At 41.7% G+C, this 25,063-nt stretch overlaps 3 protein-coding genes across 3 annotated transcripts; all 3 read right to left on the minus strand.

The window, feature by feature from the left end:
• Positions 1-1,588: 1,588 nt before the first annotated feature.
• LOC139219943 (cytochrome c oxidase subunit NDUFA4-like) lies at positions 1,589-3,805 on the minus strand. Its single transcript, XM_070851958.1, has 4 exons — positions 3,609-3,805; positions 2,325-2,413; positions 2,135-2,195; positions 1,589-1,893 (listed from the first exon to the last, which is right to left on the minus strand). Exons 1-4 carry the CDS (start codon positions 3,657-3,659, stop codon positions 1,837-1,839), a joined length of 258 nt encoding a protein of 85 aa, XP_070708059.1. The 5' UTR covers positions 3,660-3,805; the 3' UTR covers positions 1,589-1,836.
• A 1,272-nt stretch (positions 3,806-5,077) lies between these two features.
• On the minus strand, positions 5,078-13,654 carry LOC139220378 (protein FAM117A-like). The gene is made up of 8 exons (XM_070852458.1): positions 12,987-13,654; positions 11,921-12,066; positions 11,121-11,216; positions 10,621-10,737; positions 9,821-9,949; positions 9,497-9,683; positions 7,985-8,156; positions 5,078-7,015 (listed from the first exon to the last, which is right to left on the minus strand). The coding sequence occupies exons 1-8, from the start codon at positions 13,108-13,110 to the stop codon at positions 6,724-6,726; spliced, it is 1,263 nt and encodes a 420-aa protein (XP_070708559.1). The 5' UTR covers positions 13,111-13,654; the 3' UTR covers positions 5,078-6,723.
• A 2,724-nt stretch (positions 13,655-16,378) lies between these two features.
• rundc3ab (RUN domain containing 3Ab) lies at positions 16,379-24,213 on the minus strand. The gene is made up of 11 exons (XM_070851980.1): positions 24,107-24,213; positions 20,565-20,680; positions 20,006-20,133; positions 19,475-19,560; positions 19,287-19,376; positions 19,098-19,178; positions 18,750-18,915; positions 17,887-18,044; positions 17,494-17,613; positions 16,907-17,007; positions 16,379-16,794 (listed from the first exon to the last, which is right to left on the minus strand). The coding sequence occupies exons 1-11, from the start codon at positions 24,211-24,213 to the stop codon at positions 16,652-16,654; spliced, it is 1,296 nt and encodes a 431-aa protein (XP_070708081.1). The 3' UTR covers positions 16,379-16,651.
• Positions 24,214-25,063: the final 850 nt, after the last annotated feature.

The following is a 25,063-nucleotide window of genomic DNA, read 5'->3' on the forward strand; positions in this document are numbered from 1 at the left end:
AACCCAAATTTAACCTCTGTTGACGAGGTCTCAACGGATTCAAACCTCACACAGTCCCGCGTTATTTTTGAGTGACGTCTCGCGAGATGACTGGTTTCTTCTTCTACTGTTATATAAATGGCAGTTTCCCGTCAACGAGAGCGTTATCGCCTCCAGCTGGAGAATCAGTGGAGGACAAGGAGTTCAGTTTATAGACGTGTTTTAAATATTATTTGCTGATGTGTGTTCAAGCGTTGTTTTAAATTCAGCTATCCACCTCTTTGTTTGTTTGATGTGATCCAGGCACGCGCAGAATCGATCAGTCAAACAGAAAAGATTGATTGATGGCGATGCTCCACATTTATTTTGAAAGGCAGTTTCTTCTATTCTTTTGCATATGTCTAAAAAACCTGCCTGACAAAATAACACACACTTTGTCCACTCAAAGACATGTAATGTCCCTGCAGGATAATAATGTTTCTCACTAAACTATTTTTCCATTTGTCAGTGTAACAGCACACTCTGTTGGTCAAACAGCTACTGGAAATTTAAAAACACAACTAGAGGATGATCAGCTGGGATAAAAAAAATAGGATGGATGGATGGAGTAAAGCCAGACACTAGACATCAAGAGGTGGAGAATATAATTAAAATAAAATGCCATATAAAGATAAGACTGTGGGTAAACAAGACAGATGCACTCAGGGTAGAAACTGAAAGGTTAATTATTCATCCAGAATGGGCATCGCTGTCATTTTGAAAAGATTGTCACCAAGTTTGCTGCAGCTTTTCTCTAAGAAATTGTTCATACAAGAAAACTTTTTGATGGGGAAAAAAGTATTATCCTTAAAAGGAAACGTGACATTTACACTGGTCTAGGAGGTATGTAGAATATAAACACATCTCCTTCAAGACACTTAAGAGCATGTTCCTGCTAAAACTTTAGTGTCTTATCAGGGTGTTGCAATTTGGCTAACAAAATTATTTGACTGCAGTTACAAAGATAGACTTCTTAATGGGAAATCTTTTCCCATGCAGCCAGTGTTTAATAATAATATAAACTGAAGCTTTATTGCGTCTCCTGGCCCGCTGTGGTGTCACTGACATGGACCACAATAATCTCATGAGATCAGAGCAGCCGCAGTTTTCAGACTTTCCACCACGGATGTTCTCCACAGACTGAAAAAAATTACAAAATGATGGGAAGCGACTGATGACTGAAATGTTTTATGTCCACTCTTTATTTTCTAGTTTAGTTTAATGTCATGTGGTTTCTGGTTCATGTCATTGCTTACTGTAATTTCTTCAAGAGGGAAATATGTTCCTGGGGTCTTAAACCTAAATGTAATATCTACCGCTATACTGGTTGGTAAAAATTTTAAACATAATTTTCATCAGTTTGTGTTTTTGAATAACCTTTGCTGATAAAATTATACCATGAATGCCATTGTAGAACATAAAGTGACACCTTTTGTACCACTTGATCTTATAATAATTCTCTCAAAATAGCACACCACCAAAGAAGCATAACTATAAACCCTACGCCTGATGTTTTTCTTCCCTGATGTGCTGCTGTGGGCTCAATCTGACCACACACACAAGTGAGAAGTGAGATTTAAATGGTTTAATAAATTACAACATTTTCAAAAATAAATTCATCAGGTAGTAAAACAGGTGGTTGCCTGTTTTATTCACACAGTCATTGTTAATCATGATGATCCCTCCACACTGGAAATGAACAGACTGAATGAGTGCAGCACGCAGTGTGTCATTCAACATCATGGGTTTGTTTTGTATTTAGCAAAGGCCCCTCATGCTGATGACAGCATCAGAGACAGGGGGCCCAAGACCAGCAACTTAGAAATCAGGCCCTTCCTTCTTCAGCTTGGAGTAGTCCATGGTAATTGCGAAAAGCTGGAAATACACACACACACACACACACACACAAATGTACATAATCAGTAAGGGGGAGGAAATATGGACTTTGAGCAAGATAACAGGAAAGATATGACTTGTACGCCACAGGAATAGGCCTATGGTCTGAATGTACCCGAGCAGCCACATAAAGAAATGTGAAAAAGGACGGAAAATGATCAACATGCATCAGGACTTTGTGACAAAGTTATTTGTGCAAAATGTACATTAGGGCTCATACTTTGTACTGCTGATTGGGCTCCATGTTGTTCCAGGGCTCAGGGTTGTTCTTACGATCCCATCTGAGGACAAACAAATAAGAAATAACCCTTTAATGTGAAGTTGTCTCACACAGTCCGACACTTAAACACACACATGCTGAGGTTTCACAAACATTTTCAGATCTCGCAGATGAAAAGAGAGAGACTTACGAGACATCCGGGTTTTTCAGAGCTAGCCGACCCAAGTACAAGCCGCTCATGGTTACCCCGCCACCGATGAAGATGAAGAGGGGGATGAGCTGGTGGAACAAGAGAAGTTAATTACAGTGCAGATTTAATACCGACTATAACATCAATTGTAGATAACAAACAAGAGATCTATTATGACTCTTTATCCCAGTGGTTCTGAACCTTTTTGACTTTGTAGAAGTTATATTTGGACAATTAATTTTACCAAGGAGGGAAAAAAAAGGAATATAAGAAAATCTAAAGGAAGACAGAATCATTTCACGTATCCTGCTTATCATCTCTTGAGTCCTCAGATTTGTCTTGTGAGCCCTTGTTGGGGCCCCGACCCTAAGGTTGGGAACCGCTGTTTTATGCCATTCTAGCAGCACAATAAAAATAAGTGTGTGGCTCATATACAGAATATATGAAGCAATCAAATACCGTTTCACGACCTTTGGATCATTTAAACACAAAAACGGTTCACCTATAAGAAAAATTAGACTTTTTAATGCAGGATAAATCCATTTGTATCCCGGTGTTTGTTAGATATGGAGGCAGCAGTGCAGTGTGGCACCGCTGGGTAAACACTCTCTCTCCACATGCAGTGCTCTGGCCTTCAGCCATACAGTCACCCACAGTATGGAGATCATACAGCGCTGTACGTGCGGCAGCGACCTGCAAACATGGCTGAGGACAAGAGGGGAACGCAGGGAAACGCTGGTGTTTAATCCTATTAGAGCCGAAATCTGCTCTAAACAAGCCGATAATTATATATTTAAGATGATATATTTATTAATAGCCCGCATCAGGAGCAGGCTGAAAATGGGAATGTCAAAGACAAACTGTAGGTGTCGGAGAAATAAAAGAAAAAAATACATACGTCTAAACAGGAATGAGGGTAATAAAAAGGATATATGATGAGACAGGAAGGAGCAGGAACCATATACACAATGATGTCGATTTTTTTTTTTAAAGATGTATAAATGCCTTTGTCGTGCGTTTGATCAGACACCTGTGTCGAGGAATTACACATTTTTGGAGTCATATTAAACAAACCAGCCTTTGGGAAAAACAGCCCAAACGTTGTATGAATTGCTTGATTAAACGTTTATAACAGTAGATGATAAAACATCAGATAATTAAAGGTCAGATTGAGAGGGTACAGGCGGGCGCTTAGCCACTCCGCGTCCTCCCCGGTGCGTTCAATGTCACCGGGTCCTTCACACGTTACAATGACTGTAGTAATGCACAGGGTTCAGGACTCACAGCTGGATGGTTCTTGAGCTGCTTGGCGACAACTGCCAACGTGGACGACATGGCGGACAATCCTCCCGCTGACGGGGTCCCGTAACGTGATGATCTGCCGGCAAAAACGAGCCTGATTCTCTGCGGAGGATTTCTTGATGTCTGCTGCAGGCCTGGACGCACAGGGTAGTGGAGCCCACCTCCTCCTGCGCTGTCAGCCAATCCCACAATGCAACGGCGGCAGCTGTGCCTCTGTGCACCCTGCTGGGCTGTGCATGTATGTCATGAGTGGGACAGCTGAGGGTGCTGAGCCTTTTCCACAAACCAGGAGAAAACATGATCAATATGTAGAGAGCGACCATTTAAATTGTTTAAACCCTCGAGAAAGAAAAGAAAAGGAAAACGTGATTTTCATCAACACACCGTTTGCTCGGTTGTTTTAGGTGAGCACTTAATGGGCTTCATGTCCATGTTGGCTTAGAAGATCTTTTTAAACTTAATTATAAAAAAAAAAATGTCCATGAATTTCTCAGAAAGAAATATGAACAAACATCTTCACAACAACCGGGTAATTCTATCTGCTCATAAAGATCACATAATATGGTTAAAAGGTCAAGAAAAGCTGCTTAATGCACCCGGATATGAGAAGAAAAAGATGTTTTAGCTCCATCAGGACAAACGTGGTTCATTTTAACTGTTGACCGACATGTTTTTCACTTTTTCCCTCACTTTGTTTTCGTCAAATAACTGAAGCCGACTGTAAAATGTGCCAAAGACACGATCAGATAAAGATCCAAAGCCTGAGTCAACCTGACCTACGACAGGAGAAAATGTCAACTCTGACTAGCTCATCCTGCACTGCAAACACACATGTAAAATGTAACAGGGCTGGAAGAAAACAGTTCACCAGGGCTGTAGCTTAGTTTCTCAATCAATGAATCATTTTGTCTATAAAGTCACAACTTTGCAGAGCTCAAAGTGGCGTTTTGAAATTATTGTGTGACCAACAGTCCAATCTTACAGTCTTGCAATTTAAAAGATGCAACAAATTAGTCATTTTCCAGGAGAAATCATCATCATCAAAACCGCTGATTCATGTTCCATCAGCTGACCGTTTCAGCACTTTTTCCTCCAACAAAGTAATTTATGGGATTGATTTAATGGTTTAAGTTTTCACACTTTGAAATAAAGCAGCTTTGTAAAGTCTATGAAAGACAGGTGTAAGGACGTAGTCTAATCCCAGATGAGGGGACAAAGAAAACTAGACACTATACATACATGGTTATCGAACAGCAATGCTCCTGTGGCAGTATGAACAGATTCAGTCTTAAATTTCAGGGTTTAAAACAATGCAAACACGCACAGTCAGTCTGTTAATGTTACACAGCGGGGAGGAAATGCATATCTGCTCCGCTTTCAGCTTTTTTTTTTTTTTTACCCACTTCATCAGATTGCAGGTACGACACCTCTTGGACATAGAGACCAGAGCATTAAGCATAATGACTTAACGGTTTAATGAATCGCAAAGACAACATTTTATAATCAATCATATATTTATGTGGACAGAACACAGAACCTGAGATAACAGCATGTCCCCAGCATCCACACAGAGTCCAAACATTGAAATTGAGGCCTATTCAGAGAAAGACAATGTTTGAATCCATCAGTATCTCACCGGGACACTGAAACTAGGAGAAGTCAGTCAAACGATCAGACTAGTTAACCTTCCATCCACGTGCACACACAAACAAAGCTGTCAGAGACAATAAACCCATTGAAGAAATGTCTCTTCCTCCACATAAAACCCTCTCCTGGAAGTGCATAAAAATCCATCCGATACAGTATCTTCATGTTACACCTGCCTCAATTATACTGATAGAACAAAACTAAAACAGGATATTTTTTTTAGCTTATGTTGCAGGTAATTGAAAAAAAAAAAAAAAAAAAAAAGATGTAGAAAATACACATTACTACTCTTAAAGTACAAAAGTGAATATAAAAATAAGAATTGCGACTCAAAAGTAGCAGTTCAATTTGTGCAAACATGTCTACCAGAAATAAAACTATTTGAACATCAACTTGTCAGCTTGGCAGAAGAAAATGAACATCTTCAAAGAAACATTAAGGATGACGACTGTACACCACTAAAACTGGTTAGGTAGTCAACTAGGCAGTGAAACCTCAAAACTATAAACATACCATCGAGCACACATCTAGAACATCAAGAATAACAGGTTTTTATCCGTTAACGCATGCACGCGTTAAAATTTTTTTTTTTTTTGGAAGTAAACAATAAGAAAAATAACATCTGTACAACTTTTAAAGCAGGAATGTGTGAGCTGAAGCCTTTAGGTATTGATGCTACCAAAGTCCAACAGCTGGAAACTTCCCTTCAGTCTACAATAATCAAAATGTGATTTCATTCTGTCATGTTTTTCTTTTGTTTAAATCAGGTAAATAAAAAAAAAAAAAAAAAAAGTACCCAAATGATTTGTCGTGCTTTGTACACCAGCAACAGGTGCAAGGTCACGTTAGGTAAAACACTGAAGGTGAATTGCGGATAAATATTTTTGAATGCTTAAAAACAACAAAAACTTATCTGAGAAGGGCTTTTCTTATCGACCCAGACACCCAACATTTTGGAGAGAGAGGACACAACGTAGTCAGAGTTTAAAAACCAGCATCGACAAGTAAATGGATGTCGTGGCTTCTTTGGGGGAGAAAGAAAAGAAAAATGTGCAGCGAGGGGGGGGGGGGGGGGTCAACAAATCCCATCTCTGATAGATTTAGATAGAGTAGAATAAGTGAGAAGTCCTGCCGTGACCACTGCCCAGTCATTTACTCACATTTGGCCAAAAAAAAAAAATGCATCTTTGGATTTTGAACTGATGAGAGCAAAAAGGACTTCATTTAGAAATGTCACAATGCCCAGAAACCCAAAACAAGTTGCTCATAAAGCATATCCATTGGATCGCGTACGATATTAAATCCTTTTTTTCCCAATATTATTATTTTTCAACATATTACTTTAAACCTGTAAAGGAAAGAATTGGTCCTCCCCTAAAATTAAGCATTGCCAACAAATCTGTCCCAGACTGCTGAAATATCTGCACTATGCTTATTCTTGCAGCTGTGATCAGAAAGCGAGGCCCTCCCCCGAGCTTTCTCCCATGGCACCGGTGCTGGCAGGAGGATCTGGAGGAGCAGCCTGGTGGCCGGAGGACACCGCCTGGCAGGAGCTTGTCCCCTGGCTCGAGCAGCTGCCTGCTGGAGAGACGGCGAGGCTGCGGAACAACAGGTCCATGGAGGGGAGCAGGGGCTTGAGGAGGCTGACGGGGCAGAAGGCTGAGCCTCCGTGGGGGGTGAAGTTCACCTTGTTGGGGTCCGGGCAGGAGGAGATGAGGGCCGGCTTGAGTTGGTGTGGAGTGCTACAGAATGAGAGGACAGGGGTTGTGTGAAACTAGTGACAAACTAATACCTGATTAAGTGATAGAAAAGAGGTTTGGTGACATATGAGCCACATGTCAGAGAGGTATACTGGTACTTCCAGCAATAAGCATAATTTCTGACTTAACAGACTAAAAGCAGGACTGTGCGATATGATGATATCATGTGACGACAGAAAATTGGCTCTTCGTATTTACAATAAAGTATATAAAAGCGTATGATACCTTTCTATATTAACAGGTGTTTATTTTGGACACCTTTGAATTCAGTCGTTTCCATCACTATGTGGATATGACACGAGCAATGTTGGGATATGAGATTTGGGCCATATCTCACAGCTCTACCTAAAACCATTTTGAGATGTAAGGAGAGTTGTTTTAAAAATGTGTTACTTATTAAAACTTTGCGGAACTTTAAAAAAAAAAAGGAAGAAAATCTGTTTAAAAAGCATTTTGTGGCTCCAGGGGAGGGCCCATGATGAAATTGCCTCAAGTGACAGTTGGTGCTAAAGACTGCAAGGTTGAAAAAGGAAAAAAGTTTGGGTGTGGAGTTAGAAAGACGTGAGCTTATCAGACCTCTGTAGCCCACTCCTCATCCCTGCTAGAGGCTAGCAGCTTACGGCTACAGTAAGCACTGCTAGCACCTGAATGTGTGACCTAACTGCCAGTGGTCACATTGAATTGTGGGTAATGTAGGCAGCAGGTTTTGACAAAGTAGAGGAATGCATGGAGTATATAAAAAAAAAAAAAAAAAGTATCACTGGTTTTGCTGCATTAATTTTGATACTTGTGAAATGAATGAAACTGTCCCAAGAGTCCAACAGTGTATCACGGAGCAATGCTAAATCGACAGAGTTCTCTGAAAGGCTCCCTCATGCCGCTGACTGCTATAGTTGTTCAGAGGACACGAGACGTCAGTCAGTTCTGTTCGAATCCATGCCAAAAACGTACCTGGCTTCCTCACACACGCGGACCTTTTCGCAGCCCTCTGGAGGCTCTCTCTGGAAGCAGCAGCTTTTGTTGGGACCTGGAGAGGACGACATCAGCAGAGGCAGGGGGAGGTCGGCCTCATTCTGGGAGGAGCACGGAGACAGGAGGCACATCTCTGCACTGTCCATCAGACCTGAAGACACGAGGGACAAATATAAGGCTGTAGAATCAGACTGTAAGCATAATTCTGAGAAAGTTTACAAGATTTGAGGTGATGTTCACACAACTGGTTGAGACAGTTACACTTAATTACACTTCAGTCTATGAAATAAAGTATGTTACATTCAACACTAAGTCCGTTTTAGTATTGATACAGTAAAAAGCAGTTTCTTACCATCAAAATCATGATTTCTGTCATTAGTATCAAGGACAATTTCAATAGTTTCAATGTCATTCATTATTTTGTATATATGAAATGAATCTATGGCTCAGACATGACCATTCATTTAGAAGCAAAAAGGACACAATGGCAAGAAAAAAAAAAGTGTACTACAGTCAATATTTAAATAGATTAAAAAAAATGTTATGGCATGTTAAAAGTACACACAGTAAGCATGCAGTAAGTCTTTACAGACTTTTCACTTAGTAAGGAACAGCTGCCTTGGTTGTTAAGCCACTGTGACTCAAGTCACAGTCAGCATCACATCATAATGAAAATGCAATCCTTGTAGTTGAGCAGCCTGTCCAAGTCAAGTCAGAGCTCAAATGTATTTACAAATCAGAAATGTCCCATAAAAGCACGATTCAAGAGTTTGTAACCTGTGATTTTGCTTTTTGTGAAGTGGTGAAAAAGGGACAGAGAAGTGTGTACAGGAAGGGAGGGGTCTCCACAGGAAAAAAAAAAAAGAGTCACCATATTTTAGCCGATAAGGACATGGTTAATTACAGCAAAATAAAACTTTGAAAGAATTATGGTAAATGTCCGGAAGATGATACACTGAATGAACTGATTAACACCTGCTATCATTACAGTAATGAAATGACTGTAATGTAAACCCAGAAATTCAAATTCTGATATGCGAGTCAAATATCTGTCTCACTCCAGCTTATTGTGTCTGATTAGTGCGAGTGTGTTAAACAGGAAAACAGGGTGAAAGTAGCATAACTCCTAACAGACAGGAGGACAAATAAAGCTGTGCCCAGATATTTAATATGCTACTTTATGGCCAGTGTATTCGCAGCATGTTTTCGTGCCTTTAAGAAAGTTTCCTGTGTGATTTTTCGCCATGCCTCCAGTGACTGCAGAAGGTGTGAATGTCACACAGAACATCACTTTTCAATTCTAAAAAAAAAACTGACATAACTTCCAGATACGTGGTTGATGGCTCATGATTTACGCAGAACTTCAGTTCAATGTTTAATCCCAAATCATCTTTCCCAAAAGTGAACTAACGGGCTGGAAAAGGGCTTTGTGAACAAAACGGTCGTGGTATTTGGATGCGGGGAGCGGACACATTATGCTTAGAAACTAACCTTGGTGCAGATCCAGATGTGCAACTTCTAAGCTGGGTGGGGAGGTGGAGATGTAGGCGGGAGGGGAGCGGGGAGAGGAGGAGGAGGAAGATGAGGAGAGGAGTGTGGTGGTGGGGTCACTCTGAGATCCACTGCTGCAGCTCTGCGGGGGAACTGGAGCCCGGTGACCGTCTGGAACCTCAAGGAGCTGATGAAACAAGAAATAACCATATTAACACCAATTAATATCAGTCACCATTTTATTAGCCGATCATTTTCAGTAAAAACAAACCCTCCCGTCTTAAGTAAAACTAATTCCTGAATCTTTTCACATGTGACAGTTACCCTGTGCTGAGGGTGCGGCGGCTGGCAGATGAACATGCCCTCCAGCTCCTGGTTGAGGCCTTCCACGCTGCAGCGGAGTCGAGGGACCAGCGTAGACAGGGGAGCCAGAGGGATGGGAATTGGCTGAGTCTGAGGACACGAAAACAAGTTAAATGGAATTTAGGCTGCATTACTTTCCAAAAGCAACTCCGAGCAGATCAGATGCTTGCTTTTCACTTCAGTTCCTGTCAGTTTCCTCGTAAATTTGACTCACTTTGGGCTACATTATTTTAGAAGTGCTTTTAGTGCAAAAATAAATTTTTAGGCGCTCCAATACTTTTCCCAAAGTGCAGTCTTCATGACTTGCATATTAAAGCAACGTGTTTTGGAGATATCACTGAAATTCACGATGTGCCACAGTGATAATCAAAACTGCAGGGTGTGCGGACCTTTTTTAAAAATTTTATAAAACATTTTCAGGCACTAATGAGGACTCACTGGGACGTCATGTCACCACAATGTGGTCTGAAACCACCTCAGCTCAGTGGAGTGTGCCACCACACAACGACACAGTGCAGACCAGCTGTGCTGAAAGCAGAACTATGCATTTTGTTCTGAAAAGCAGAAGCAACATGATGAAGTGTCTTCCTGTTGCTTCTGTGTTTTAGTTCATTCATTTCCTGCAACGAGCTGCGTGGTGTACTTCACTGTGATGGATGTAATCAGTGTCACTTGTCTTTGTCATTTTTGCCAGTGTACACACACACTCATGTGCAAAGTAAGCAGTGTGGGGATCCTCCGTGGTGATGATGCTAAGATACCTGAGTAGTTCCCAGGCTACAGCTCCCCTGAGGAAAGCCACCCTGGCGGTCTCCATCATGCCCCCCTGAGACTGCATGTTTGCTGCGCTGCTGCAGCTGTTGTTTTAGTTTAGCAATCTGCAATGAAGTGAGGTTATTGTCAGTCAATCAGCCTGCACACACAAACACACAGAGGAAGTCCTTTAGGCTTCAGTGTCAAACACTTTACAACAACAATGTCCCTTCAGAGGTGTGTTGTAAGCCTTTTTTTCTAAAATTATGTGATGGTTCAGATAAAAGATGTCATGAGGAGAGAAGCTCTGATCAAAACTGCCAGAAAGGGAAGTTTCTTTGCAGATGAGATCATTTGGTCTCCTGTTGCTCAATGCTGTTAAAAATAATTGAGTCAGGTCATCTATTAAAGAGCTTGTCATCTTTAATACAAGCGTACAAAAAAAACCCAGTTTAGCAAGCCTGGTTGTTACAAGCACACATGTTGATCAACACAGGCAGAAATTCACCTCTCGCAGATGCTCAGCGCTGCCCCATGATGCCGACCGTTTGTGGCTGCTGCTCCCTCTCCTGCTCTGAGATTTATCCGACCATGAGTCTGGGGTCTGGGGAGGAAAAAAAACACAACCATAAGAACTTATAGTCTTCAAAAAAGATCATATTTGGGTAATAATTAAGCAAATATATTGAAATTTTAGCCTGAAGCTGCCTTGTGATCATGTTAAAATCCCAGATCGGAAAGTGTTATGTTTAAGTTAAACACTACATCAGGACTTCACACAGGTTTAACCAGACGTTGCACCCTTAGCACAACTTTTCATGCTCAGAAGGCTGATCTGCAGCCACACCACACCATCCACACCCACAGATTCTCTCTTCACACTTGTAGAACAGCGAAAGAGCAGGAGAAACTGAAAAACAGAGAGGGGGGAGGATGTGGGCAACCAGAGAGCAGTGGTGAGTGCTTGCATAGACGGAGGATGGGTGCAGCCAGAACGGCCTCATCAGCTGACTTCAGAGACTGTTCTCATGGCTGTGGTTCTCACTCTGTAATAGCTATGCAAGCACCGGACACTCCCTGCCTCCGTCTCCTTGCAGCTTCTCTCTGAAAAACTGCAAACTAATCTTCTAACATGACCCAGCTCCATCTGACCCACACAGACACATTAATGACTGAAAAAATAAACCCACATATAGAAACATCGGTGGTAAATTAATGCATTCCACTCATTTTTGTTCACATCTGACATTTGCCTGCATTATTATTCCTTATGTTCACACTTAGGAACATTCTTTATCCGGAGCTGACCTGAGTGGACTTGTCCTTGCGAGACAGGCTGCTCTGGCCCTCTGGTTCTTTCGGCCAGTGTCCCTGCAGGTACGGCCCGATGATGGCGTCAAGGGACATCGTCCGCCTCATGCCAGAGCTCAGCTGGTGTGGTTTGGCCTTTCCAGCTGTCAGACGCAGACAACTTTTTATTTGACATGCAGCAACAGATTAAATGACCCTGCTATTCACCAAGTTTGCATCAGGTGGTGGCACGGTCGCTGAATTTTGAGAACGTTATGGCTTCGTGCTCTTATAGTAGACTCAATAAACCGTTATTGTCCCCTTCATGTGTGAAACAATCAAGTTTCTATCAAGTATGCAACTCGTACATTGTGTGTTAATATTAGTCTAAAAATAGTGTAATGTAGTTACAGTGCACACACGTTAAGCTACTGTATGCCACAATTAATAACATCTAAAAGGTGAAATAATCTTTCAATTATATCGACTTGACAGATTTTTATTAGCAATAGTTCTGATTTCCTAACAGATATGACTGTAAACTGCATTTTTTTCAATATTTTCAGATTCAACAGAGTATGTGCCACATTAACCATTTACAAAAATAGACAAATAAACATATGTATTACTATATTATCTGTATATCATGTATCTACAATTCTGTTTTGAGTCTACTTTACTGATTTATCGTTCAAATCCAATATAGACAGGATGATAGGCGACTACATTAAGACTTTAAAATACACACAGTTAAATGTACATAGAAAACAATATGAAACACCCCTTTAAACAATGAATGAACAGTTGATTGTCAGTTAAAATCCATATTTAATGATTGGATGCTGCTACAGATGTGTCCTAATCACTGGGGCTTTACTGGGTCATCTGTCTAAAAGTATGAAACCAATTAGTAGTTAATAAATTTACCAGCAAACTTAGTGATAGCTGCAGCTGGTGTGACACCATGTAAGGCTGAATTTACAGCGCACACGACCCTTTTCAAAATTTTCCATCACGGCTTATGTATTAAAGGACAAAGCCTAACTTTATGATCCGTGCAGTCTGGCAGGTGTTTGGCTCATACCTGGTTTTCCATCTCTCCGGAGGGATCGAGGCTTGCTGGACAGCTGATAGGGAATAGTGGCCTTGAGGGGCTGTGGACCCAAAGCGGCTCCCCGGATCTGTGCAACTCCACTCCGGCCTGACATCTTGTCCAGCCACAGCCCTGGGGCTTCTTAACTAGCTGGGAGTAGCCTGGTGGAGGTCTGGGGGCGCTGTGTGGAGAAGGAAGCACTGGTGGTGGTGGCTGGCTAATTCACCAGCTGCAAGCCTTCCTCCAACTGGTGAGGATGACTACTCAAAACCGTTACAAAAATCAGCCTTGAGTCATTCAGATTAGCATTTCCAAGTTAAATACGACCACCATGAGGACTTATCTCGACAGAAGAGACGTTAATAACACCTTCAGATCAAGTTTTCGGCCGGGATCATACTTTTTTTTTTTTTTTGCCTCGCTTGTGTGCGAGTTAGCAGCCTAGCAAGCAAAGTTTCTTTGTGATGATGTTGAGATATTTCACCCCGTTGTCGAACAAGGAAGCAGCTCCGCTTTCAAAAAAGTCACTTTAACGTCAACTCCTGCGCCTTCCGAGGAGACCTTGAGGTGTATTTCTTTATGTTTTTTTGCGGGCAGGGTGTTTTAGTGGCTCCCAGAAAGTTTCGAGGTGCTCACAGTTGTTTTCTCCCCTCCGTGCTGCTGTTGTAAGTCCAAACACCTCCACCACCACGCTGGAGTGGGTTTAATTATGGGGGGGCGGGCCCGACTCCAGAGCTCACTTTTGATTGGCTGGTGGAGCTTTTCCCTTTAATCCTATTGGACAAGCCGCCATCAATCCGTCAAACGAAGGACAATGAAATTTGCTGTCACCGCCCCCAATTCATATCTCATATTAACTCATTTTCGCCATTAAATACGTGCTGAAATACCACATTTGATCCTCTTAAGTCTGAAAATTGACTGTTCTAAGCATTAGCCATGCTGTGCTGTACTTTATTTTTACTTACTCTACTTAAGTTAAGTTACTCTACTTAATCTGATGGCATATGGGTATTTAAAGGGCCATACCAGTGTTTGCAAGCTTTAGGTTTTTCACAGCTAATTTGCAGTTTTTCTGCCCATTTTGAAATGCATGCTCAGAAATTTCATATATTCTTGCATATTGGTTTCTATGCATTTTGCGACAGCGTGAAAACAAGTATGTAAACTCCTGAAACTTGACTGATTTCTGTCATCCATCTCAGCATCAAGTCCGCGTTTGTTTTTGTTAGTGTGCATGGTGATGCAATATAAGACCAGATTGATCTAAAAAGTCTGCATTGCATTACCTCATACCAATAATGTAATGTGAGAAAAATTAATGCAGATTTCGTAATCACATAATAAAAGAAAGTTTAAAGGGCCTGCCTCATAAGAAATTTTCATGTTATATGACATAAATGGAAACCACTGGATACACAATCAACTTTCTAAAACGCTGTAGCATGGCTTGCAGAATGGTTAGTTGTGATGTAAAGTATATATGATGTGTAGTATGTGGGCTGTAGCATACAAAACCACTTAATTCATTCATCTGTAGGCAAATTATTTCATCACGCTATTCTGGGGCCTATTAAGTCACCCCAGCTGGGTGTGTGTGCACCATCTGGGTGGACTGTGAAGTGGTTTTGGGTGGTGTATGTGCATGTGTGAGACGGCGTGGATTGTGGGAGATAAATGCCCTGTCGCTGTGTAAAAGGGAGTGCCATTCATGGGGCAAGGGAAAGGGTAGAGATAACATGACATGCACTTTAAGGGGGAGATCCCGGTGTCTCCTCACCCAAACCAAACTGGCCCTAAATGTGCACTTACACGAGACCTCGGCCTACGCTGAGATAACGCACTCATGTGTCTGGTACAGCAGAATGGGAGTGAATGTGCTTTATCGCTTAAGGGTGAAGTGCTGAACCACGTGCCCGATAGCCTGCTCATCTATCTACAGCAACTCCACCCAACAATTGATGTCACGTTCACAAAACAGCGGAAGACAAAGCCCGATAACTAAACTCAACTTTTCACCGCCCTCCGGTATCCATTCATTTAACAGCCAAGCAGTTAAATGGACAGTATGTCGATCTGGAATGCATCTCCTACATAATGCATTTCCAACATTTACCAAAGGACCTTCAGCTTCTGTTTGTTTAGCTCTGTGTATTTGTCTGTGTTAATTAATGAATGATCCTAACCTATGACCCCGTGTGAGCTATTTCAAACCCATCTGAAGAGAGACAATGTCATGCCTCACAAAGTTAAACTACAAAGGAGACACAGGAAAACAAAAGGTGACCTGGGCACAGGGGGAAAGTGTGTGTTCGGTTTCTTGGACCTACAGTAAATGAAATTTCTGTGATGTCAACTATTCATTTAGGCAAGATTTAATTTTGCTCCTCCTTTGTCTGTGTCTTTCTGTCAGGTTACTAATAAACTGATATAATTAGCCGTCTCTGATGGGCCAAATGTCCAAAAATTTCATAGACATAGTTGTTGAGAAATTTCAGCCTGGACCACAGTGTTGGAGTAACTGAACTGTCTAGAGAGAAAAAAAGAACATCCATTGCATACCAGCATTTAATGTTTCAAAAAGGCAGTTTTATTGCAGTTTTAAATAACACAATGTATCCCAAATCTCACCAACACTGCATGAGGTTGCAATTTACATGATGGTAAATGATAGAAGTCAGTATGTCATCAAATAACTTATAATATCAAAAGAACAGATCTTAAATAAATAAAAAAATAAAGGCAAATAAATCAAATGACACACTTACGCACATTCACAATATCTCTCCTCCTCAAACTACTCTATCAAGCCAGGTTTGTAGAAAAAGACAATGAAAACATTCACTCTGCATAGTCATAATGCGCTTTGCATTTGTATGCCATAGATATTATGTCTGTTTTTATGTTAACATTGTGGTGGCTCTGCAAACCTTAATAACCTGACGCGTCTTTTATGTCACAACCTAAACTGTGTTTCTAACCTACTGTATGATTGAATAAGGCCTAAACTGTCATTTATCCTAATATCATGAAGTTGCATCTGTTAATTTTTTAAATAATCTTCATCATAAAACCTTCTGGCCACTTAAACTCAGTGTCCCTTTTTTATCTCTCTTATAATAGCTTAATATAATGTGGCAAAACATTGTTTCTGCTCCGTAAAAGGTTATAACAGCTCAACAGATCCTGCACTGCCAGTATTATGCAAGAGGCAGAGTAAGACACACTGACAGACTGATAAGACACAGACAAATGGACAAATACATACAGAACAACCCTACAGTGAGGTTTGATGAAAGTGACCAGTACAGATACATGGATGTATTTGCACAGAATCATGACGTAAGAAAGGTCAAACTTGGACCAGCTGTTTGCATTTCAGGAGGCAGAGTCATGTCAAGACAATTAAAGACAATGAAACTGAAGGAGGCCATCAGGCAGTACAGCAGCTATGGTCAGTCCCACACACGGAGGCTACTCTTTCACAAACGCTTAAAAAGGTGTAAGTGGAGAGAGAGCAGAGCGTAAAGGTAAAGGGACTCACGTAAGGGCCACGAAAGAGAGCATTTGTCCGCCTACCGATAGTAGTCTTTCTGCATTCATGTTGAATTGTCTCAGTGTCTGTTAAGTGGTTGGCAGTGTTTCTTTGGCGCCCCCTAGCTGGGAGAGAGGGCAGGACTGTTCTCCGTGCTGATGTTCACCAGGCACTCGCTGGACTTGAGGCTTGCCAGAGACTTGCAGCTTGGGATGGAGGCCAAAGACCCACACAGGCCCATCATGGAGGGGGTGTAGTCCTTTTCTGGAGAGGTGGGACAGACATACAAAAGGAGGGTCAGCTCAAGTGCATTTACTTTGCTCATTATCTGACAAGAGCGCAGTGTGGTGCAGACTGCGCCTGTGTAAAATGTCACCTGTGCACCAGGCTCCTCCGTTCTGTTTGCCCTCAGTCCTCTGGGAGTCTGAATCCAGGCTGATCTCCACTGACAGCAGCTCTGTGCTGGGGAAACTCCGCCTACAGGTCAACAGAAGTCAAGGGTTACGGTCAACAATACAGTGGGACCACAATACACTGCTTCTAGGCAGGCCTGAAATTGTATATTTGAATTTAACATAGTAAAATTCTATAATAATTCAGGTGGCACTCCCCAAGCTCCATATATTGACTGTTGTTCATGTGTAAAAACAGTAAAACAAATATTAGATTTTAAAAAAGCCAACATATTGTATCTAGGCATATGTGTACAATATATGTACGTGAAATGTACATAATAATATATCTACGAGTAGCACATGTGCTGTTAGTTAAATGTGATACATGTACATGATATACAGACAATTAAAACTGCCACCTAGAGAAGCAGAAATTAGCCGTATTGCACACCACATCTTTGTCAATATAACAAGAGAAAAAAAAAATCATCTTTAATCACGAAACAGTTTAAGCTACTCGTGGTGTGTGTGAGTGAATGAGACACAGGAGACAGACACTGAGTCAGACCTGCGAAAGAGCTTGACATCATCTTCACTGTTGTATGGCTGGAGCGTCGGCCACTGGTTGACCAAAGGGATTGAAAGGTTTTTGGCCAGGTGGTTGGAGTCACAAGGGATCAAGCTTGTCCTAAAAAAGACACATGATGATACGAAACATCACCAAGAAGTAATCAGTTCAGACCTCTGGCACAGACACGCCAAAACCTTCACCTCAATAAAAAAAACTGCTTCAGACATTCAGAGGTTTTAAGGGTGGAAGTCTCGATTTCATCAACTCATTTTATGTCAGGTTGTGTCACTGATGCGGTGCAAAGATGGTGATCCTTTCTGCCATTTCCAGCCTTGCTCTGTAGAATCTGAGGCTGAAACCTGAACGCTACCGTCTGTCTACATCACTCACAGTTGTTCCTGAAGCTCCAGGACGATGGCCTCCAGTTCCTTCTTCTCCTGTAGGCTGTGGCCCTGCAGCTCCTCCAGTCGGGCCTTTAGCCTCTTGTTCTCTGTTTCTGTGTTCTTCAACTGAGACTCGCGCAGCCGCACAAGCTCCTCCAGGTAACCCTGACAACGCACATCCATACTGAGTGAAGGGAAATATCCACCCTCGGATACTCATACTAGACATCATCCATCTGTGCTGCTCAGTGTGTTACAGAAATTATTTTGTGGTGTTGTAGCTTACGATGTGCCCACTTCTCCTGCAGTAAACACAAAAACACTCAAAGCTTACATGCTGTATTTAATATATAGGGATAACTCACACTTTTTGAAAGCACCAGTTAACGCTGTTTGAGGTCTTGACTCTTGTGTGAGACATTTTATGTATCGAATTGGTTTTCAAAAGACTGTTGCATCAAATTCATCCGTAGACAAAGTGGTGTCAAAGGGGAAGTTTTACATTTTGGAAAATAAAATCAGAAGATCAATACCACTCCCATGTTTGCCTGTTAAATATGAAGCTACAGCCAGCAGCTCATTAGCTTAGCTAAGGCACATAACCCCCCATAAATTACAACATGTTGTTTTTTTACATCTAAAACAAACAAGATATATCTGCTTAATTTGTGAGCTTTAACAAGTGCTAGCTGTTCCCCCTGTTTCCAGCCTTTGTGCTAAGCTAGGCTTACGAGATGTGAGAGTGGTATCAAACTTCTCATCTGACTTTTGGCAAGAACGTAAAAAAGCCTATTTCCCCCAAAATGTTGCACCACCTCCTCAAGCTATCCTGTCCTGTGTGTGTTCGCGCACAAAAAGACAGCCTCGCACCTTCTGAGCATTGACGATCTTGAACCTCTGCTCCATCTTGCGACACTTTGTGCTCCAGCTCTCCTCGTCAGTGACCAGGGGGATATAAGGGTGCTCGGGGACGCTGTCGTCACTTGTGCTGCTGTCAACGCTCTGTCGATCGTCATCATCGCTCAGGTAATCGTAGCTAGAACAGGACAGGAGCATTTATTATCAGCCGCCCAGTATCATCAGTGTAATTATGTACAATGACAAGTCAAGATGTCTGCAAGATCCCAATAGAAACACAGCTCCTACTTTGTGTGGCCCATTAATAAATCATGATGAGACTTGTATAAGCTTTTTTTTACATAGTACCTGTGAACATACCTTTGTGTGAATTTCAAGTACGGTGTGAAGTCAATCACAGCAGACGATTTCCCATCCAAGGCCTCCCCCTTCAGACAGAAACTATGGAGGAGAAACAACACAGAAATGAGAGCAAAAACTATAAAAACCCACCTAAAATGACCACTTTGATGCATTATATGTCACAGTGCAAAAGCCAAGTCTCCTTACCTGAAGTCTATGGCTCCGAGTCCTATGAGCATCCCTGTTAGGACCGTGGCTTCCTCTCTCAACACGATGGCTCCTTCTGCATAGAACCTCCTAAAGCACAGACACACACAAACAGGTGAGAACGTGGTTCTAATAGATAGTAGATGGGGTGGCACTACTGCTTATTAAGGTGTGTGGGGGCCTCTAACCTGGTTGTTCTGCTGTCCCTCAGTGCTGTAGCGATGTATTCAGACAGCCTCTTCTCCATCAGCGCCACTCTTATCCAGGCTCGCCCCTGAGGGGGTCACCAAGGTTAAGAAAAGTTATCTTACCGTACAGAATGCTGCAGCATGCTCACACAAAGTGAGTTTTGGATATTGCAGTTCTTTTTGTTCCAACAGTTTCAGACTGTTTGCTGCCATTCAGAGAGCCTTTGTGAACCCAAAAGGACTTTGAGCACCACAAGAGTCTGCACTGCAACTCTTCCTTTCATTGGACAATATTTTCTTTCACTGGTTGATTTATTTGCTTATTTTCTATTATAATAATTACAAAACATTCGGGATAGCTGTATACTCATAAGTCAAATATGTGCATCTAGACCAACTATGACTCCGTTGAGCAAGCACAAACTAAAAAAATACAGGATTTATTATTATAATTGAATAACAGATGTTATCTAAAACAGGTGTGTGTGTTGTATTTATATCATTATTCCTGTAGCTGTATGTAGGACGTGCCTTGGCTCGTGAGGTGCTGATGTTTTCCATGCTCTCAATGCTGCTGATGCAGCTGTTGGGGACTTTGGCGCAGGCTAGACGGATGTAGTCCCAGTAACTCCTCTGACCATCGAACCAGCTACCGGAGCCTAGAAAGACAGTGTAACACAAATATTGTTGAAGGCATTTTCTATGTTGATATGTTGCATAATGTGAACGATGTGTATTTATTTCAGTGAACAGAGGGGGGAGCCTTGGGCCAACGGGTGCAGCTACAGTGTGAGAGACGTCTCAGAACCAACAAGCAGGTGCTGCTGATAGAGGAAACTACAGTGTTTGACCATAAAAAAAAACGTTTAGATACGACTATACTTTATTTTATTTAATAATTAGGACAATACAGAGACATTATGTCAATGTAATTAGTATGGAGATTGGCATTGTCCTGTAAAAATCCATTATCAGTAAGAGCATTTAAACTTTTTCAATATGCTTTTTTCGCTCTAATTCCATTTTCCATTTATTGTTCAGTGATTTTTGAGTTTTTTAATCTCAAATATATTCCTTGTAGATTCATTACCTTTAAAACGGTGGCTGAGGATGTGTTCAAGGATGGCTGCAAAATTGATGAATTCCTCAGATGAATCATCTATTGGCTCAGCTGTGTATTTCTCCAACAGCGTCTTTACTGAAAACCTATGTGTGGGGGGAAGAGAAAGTTTTAAACAAACGAGTTTGGATGCCAGCAATAATGCCGTCATGGGAATAGATTAGTCAGGGATAAGACTGATGAATTACTGCTCTCTTTGTTTCAGTTTCCTGTGGGAGGAACATGTCATAGCTCAGAGTATAATTACACTTTTTGGAATATTAACTCAGTAAAAAGAAATCCATATGGATCAAATCATGAAAGAACATGATGTTCTGCCAACAAAACGTGGATAAAATCAAAAAGCATCATCAAAATGGTCATCCCATATGTTTGCTTGTTGATCCAGATTTCTGCCCATAGTCACGCCACACTCCATTTCCGGCTGACTCTCTTCTCTTAGCTTGACCCTGATGTCACCCATTTACTGTGAGGAAGACGTTTACGCAGAGCTTTCAGGAAGCTCCAACAACTCAATTTACCTCTTACCGACTAGACAGCTTGAATTTATGGCTGATGTGGTGCATTCAGGGTTGTAATTTCGCCGGCTTGTGATGCACTTCCCGGTAGTACATTTTGAATACATAGCAACAAATTCAGTCAAAATAGCCAGAATAAACAGTTTGAAGCATAGCAAGAGTCAGGAGAAATATTTAGAATATTTCTGAATTGTGTGTATAACAAATAAATATAACTTGAGGCTAAGAAATGTGGAGATAAAAGTGTACCTGATACTGATACAGCCATGTCAGCAGCTCTGTGTAACTGTAGTGCTTTGAGCTAAATGCTAACATTTGCAAGCTAACATGCTCAAAGTGACAATGCTAACAAGCTAATGTTTCTTTGGCTGATGGTATAATGTTTCATATAAAGTACAGCTGGGGCTGATGTCATTAGTTTTGCAGGTATTTGGTCATCTACCGGAAAAAAAACTTTGACCTGATGATGCCGCTAGATAAAAACTGATCTGAGATATTTCAGTCTGGACCATCGCTGCCTTCCCGATGTAGTCAGCATGCTAAATAAAAAAAATAACTAATATGGATCCTAGTGTAACAGTGTACCTGCATAAAAGCTTTAATGTGAACTCAGATGACTTCCTACTACAATATATACACTCACAGACCCTATAAACCCCCACGCTGTCTTGAGTTTATTATCCCTCTCCTGAAATGACCACTCCTAAATATTTTTCCTGGAGACTAAATAATTCAGCACTTCTATTTGCTGCAAGAACACCTGCCAAATGCTATTTGTCCAGTGACACGGAGATACGCTGTGGACTGAGAGGGGCCATACGGATCAAATAAACCCTAGAAGACATGGCCTCTGCAGTGGATGAAGAGTCATTATTTCTGGCGCATTTTGTTCATGTTTTTGCTGAATCTGAAAGTGAGAGTTTGGATTTTAGTGGGCAAATATACAAATTTTTTTGGTAAAACATATCTGCACACTTTAAAGTCAGTCTGCATAGTGTGTGTGTGTCCATAAAGACAATCTTTATCTTAACAGAGGCCATTGAGGCAAGTGATCTCACCCCCCCTCCTATTGTTCCAAAGGCCACAATGTCTCATTCAGCTGCTCTGACTGTGGCCAGATACTGGACAATAATTGGCTGATTATCCTCAAAATAAGCGCAACCCCCTGTGTTTTCACTGTATTGCAGTCAGCCAGGATGGGACATGAACCAGATAAACAAGACTGCACCTCTGGCTCAGCAGAGGTGTGTGTGTGTGTAGTGTTAGTTTAATAGGTGTTCTACATACAGTATGACGAGAGCATAATGTATGACTCTAGTCATATGTCTTGGGGCTTGCAACAGACCCATGAAACAGATATGAGTTATTTGATGACTTCAGACTCAAATTTCAATTTGATTTATACAACAATGACTTGAATCTTGTCAGAACAAGCAGCTTATTCAGAGCCTGAGCAGAAATTAAGCCAGGCTAGATTTCTTTAAGGTATTATATATCTGTTAGGATAGAGGGAAGAAGATAGGGGTCATTATGCCCATGTCTCTTTCAAACTATTCATGTACAATCATCTAATAAATCAGGAAAAGTAACACAAAACATTCACAAAGACACTCACAAGTTATGTTTTATCTAAGCTAGTCTTTGGGCCGGAAAAAAGCTGTGCAAACAGCACTGACATTATCACTTTTTAAAGATGATATGGCAACTTTGTTAGCAAACAGCTGCCTATTTACACATCCAGCAGACACAAAATATTATTATAGGTTTGGAGTCTACCCAACCTCATATTTAGCCTCCTTTTAGCTCTGAATTTGGTCTCCACCAACTCCTGATGAACATATCTGGCTCTTTAACTGCTAAATTTTGCACTACAGTCACTAGCTAATGGCTAACTGTGTCTGCCTGCTGGTCGGTATTCAGTCAATAGTGCACAGTTGGTTATTAAAGCTCTTTAGCTGTGGCTAGTCGAAATCAACAGTGTGAGAGCTGCCAGAGAGAAAACCAAAACAGTAAAACTATAGGCCAGAAAAAACAAAACAATGAGCTGATAGATGCTAAAATGCTCTGTTGAGCTGAGAGAAACTACAGGGTCAGGTCACAATCCATGGTGGATTCACCACTATGAGTGGCAGCTTTCACTTAACACAGTCATTCTAATAACTGTTGTTATAAACAAATTGATAATAGCAGCTTTAACTTTGTTGCTAATAACTTTAACAATGGGTGTTTACATTTTAAAACTGACTCAGCTACATACAACATCTGTGGATATTAAATCTTTCTGAAGGCCTGCAGACATCAGGGACTAAATGCATGTTTTCTGAATCCCTTCATAAACATATTAATAGAGAGTCTGTGTGTACCTACATGCGTGTACAGTGTACAGTGTACAGTGTACAGTGTGCACATGTCTGTATGTGTTGAATCTCTGGCAAAGGGCATTTTAGTGCAAACCTCTATCCAGAAACCACACAAAGTCCAATGAGGACTTGATGTACAGGCCTCACTGTGTCTCCCTGCCCTGAGTCCCTGGGGTGCCAGCTAGTCCTTGCCCCAGGAAGGTTGTCGTCATAGCAACCACGCCATCAGCGCAGAGAAAATAAATCGCACTGACAAAGATGACACCGCTAAACTCACACGGAGAGGCCGGTTTGACTGCGGATTGCAGGGTTTTGTCTATTAATAAATAGGGTTTGTGATGAAAGGTCGTTAGCGCACATGCAGGCTTCGTGTCCGTGCAGGCCCACTGTCGGTGCAGAGTTCATTATAAGGACTTATTATGGGGATGACGTAAGCGTGGATGTCAAAATATGTCTTATGTGCAGGATAAAAACATCAGATACACTTTGCTGTGATCAGACAGACAAAATAAAGCCACGGGACCACTTATAAAGCAGCATCTAGCCTCTCAAAATATCCACTCACAGCAGAGCGAAGACACTTTAATACACACACACATGAACACACGGCGCGTCTCTCTGACAATAAACTGACCTGCACACGGTGATGAGGTTTTTTCGCTCCACCGCCACGTTTCGAGCCGACGCTTTTTTAGAGATATCTCCCATGGCCATCGCTGCCTGCACACAGCCGGGCTCCATCCAGGCGGAGGCAGCCCTGAAATCAAAAGGACCCCTCCCTGTCGGCCACCGGCCCTCCTCATTCACCTCTGGGCGCCTGAGAGAGGATGCTGCGTGCCCGCATCAGAGCCGCTGACAGCCGGCGGCAGCACTATATCTTAAGGCGGAGGAGGACGGGTAAGGCGAGGACGCATCAGGAACAGGCGGTGTGTTTTTATTATTACTCTTATTACTGATGCGCTCTCTCTCTCTCTCTCTCTCTCCCCCCCACCTAATTTTACGTCACCGTGACGTCATTGGCAGACTGAACGTGACGAATGACCTCAGTGGTCTGAGTGACACGCGCCCTATTACAGCAGTTTACAACATGGCTTCATTTCTATTTGCATTGTGCACATGAGGACTTCAGTATCACACAAATCAGGCTTGATGAACACTCAGTAACTGTAAACATTATGCACTGTGAAGTTGATCAGATATGATGAAATGATTGGAGCTTAGCTTGGGGTCATCTGGTCAGTGGTGTGCATTCACTGGACTACTCAATACTATGAGTCTTGATTTTCCAAAGATACCAAAATATGTGAGGCTAGATTTTGGGGAAATGTGTATAAAATAGGGCACAAACCATTTAGAGTATTTCAGTTTAATGACATGTTCTCATTAAACATCTTATAGCTTCAATAAAGAGTTGGACCGAGGCGATACAGTACATATAATACTGACACACAATCTGTCCATCAAAGACCTTTATGCATTTTAGTCATATGTTGTGACAGAAACGTCTGTAGTTTGTAGTGAACGTCTTGTTCAGTAAGGACGGTTACAGTACATTAATGGTGATATCATCAGCACCACCACTGTCATCATG

This window comes from Pempheris klunzingeri, chromosome 20, assembly GCF_042242105.1.
Source record: "Pempheris klunzingeri isolate RE-2024b chromosome 20, fPemKlu1.hap1, whole genome shotgun sequence".
In the NCBI taxonomy this organism is placed as follows: domain Eukaryota; kingdom Metazoa; phylum Chordata; class Actinopteri; order Acropomatiformes; family Pempheridae; genus Pempheris; species Pempheris klunzingeri.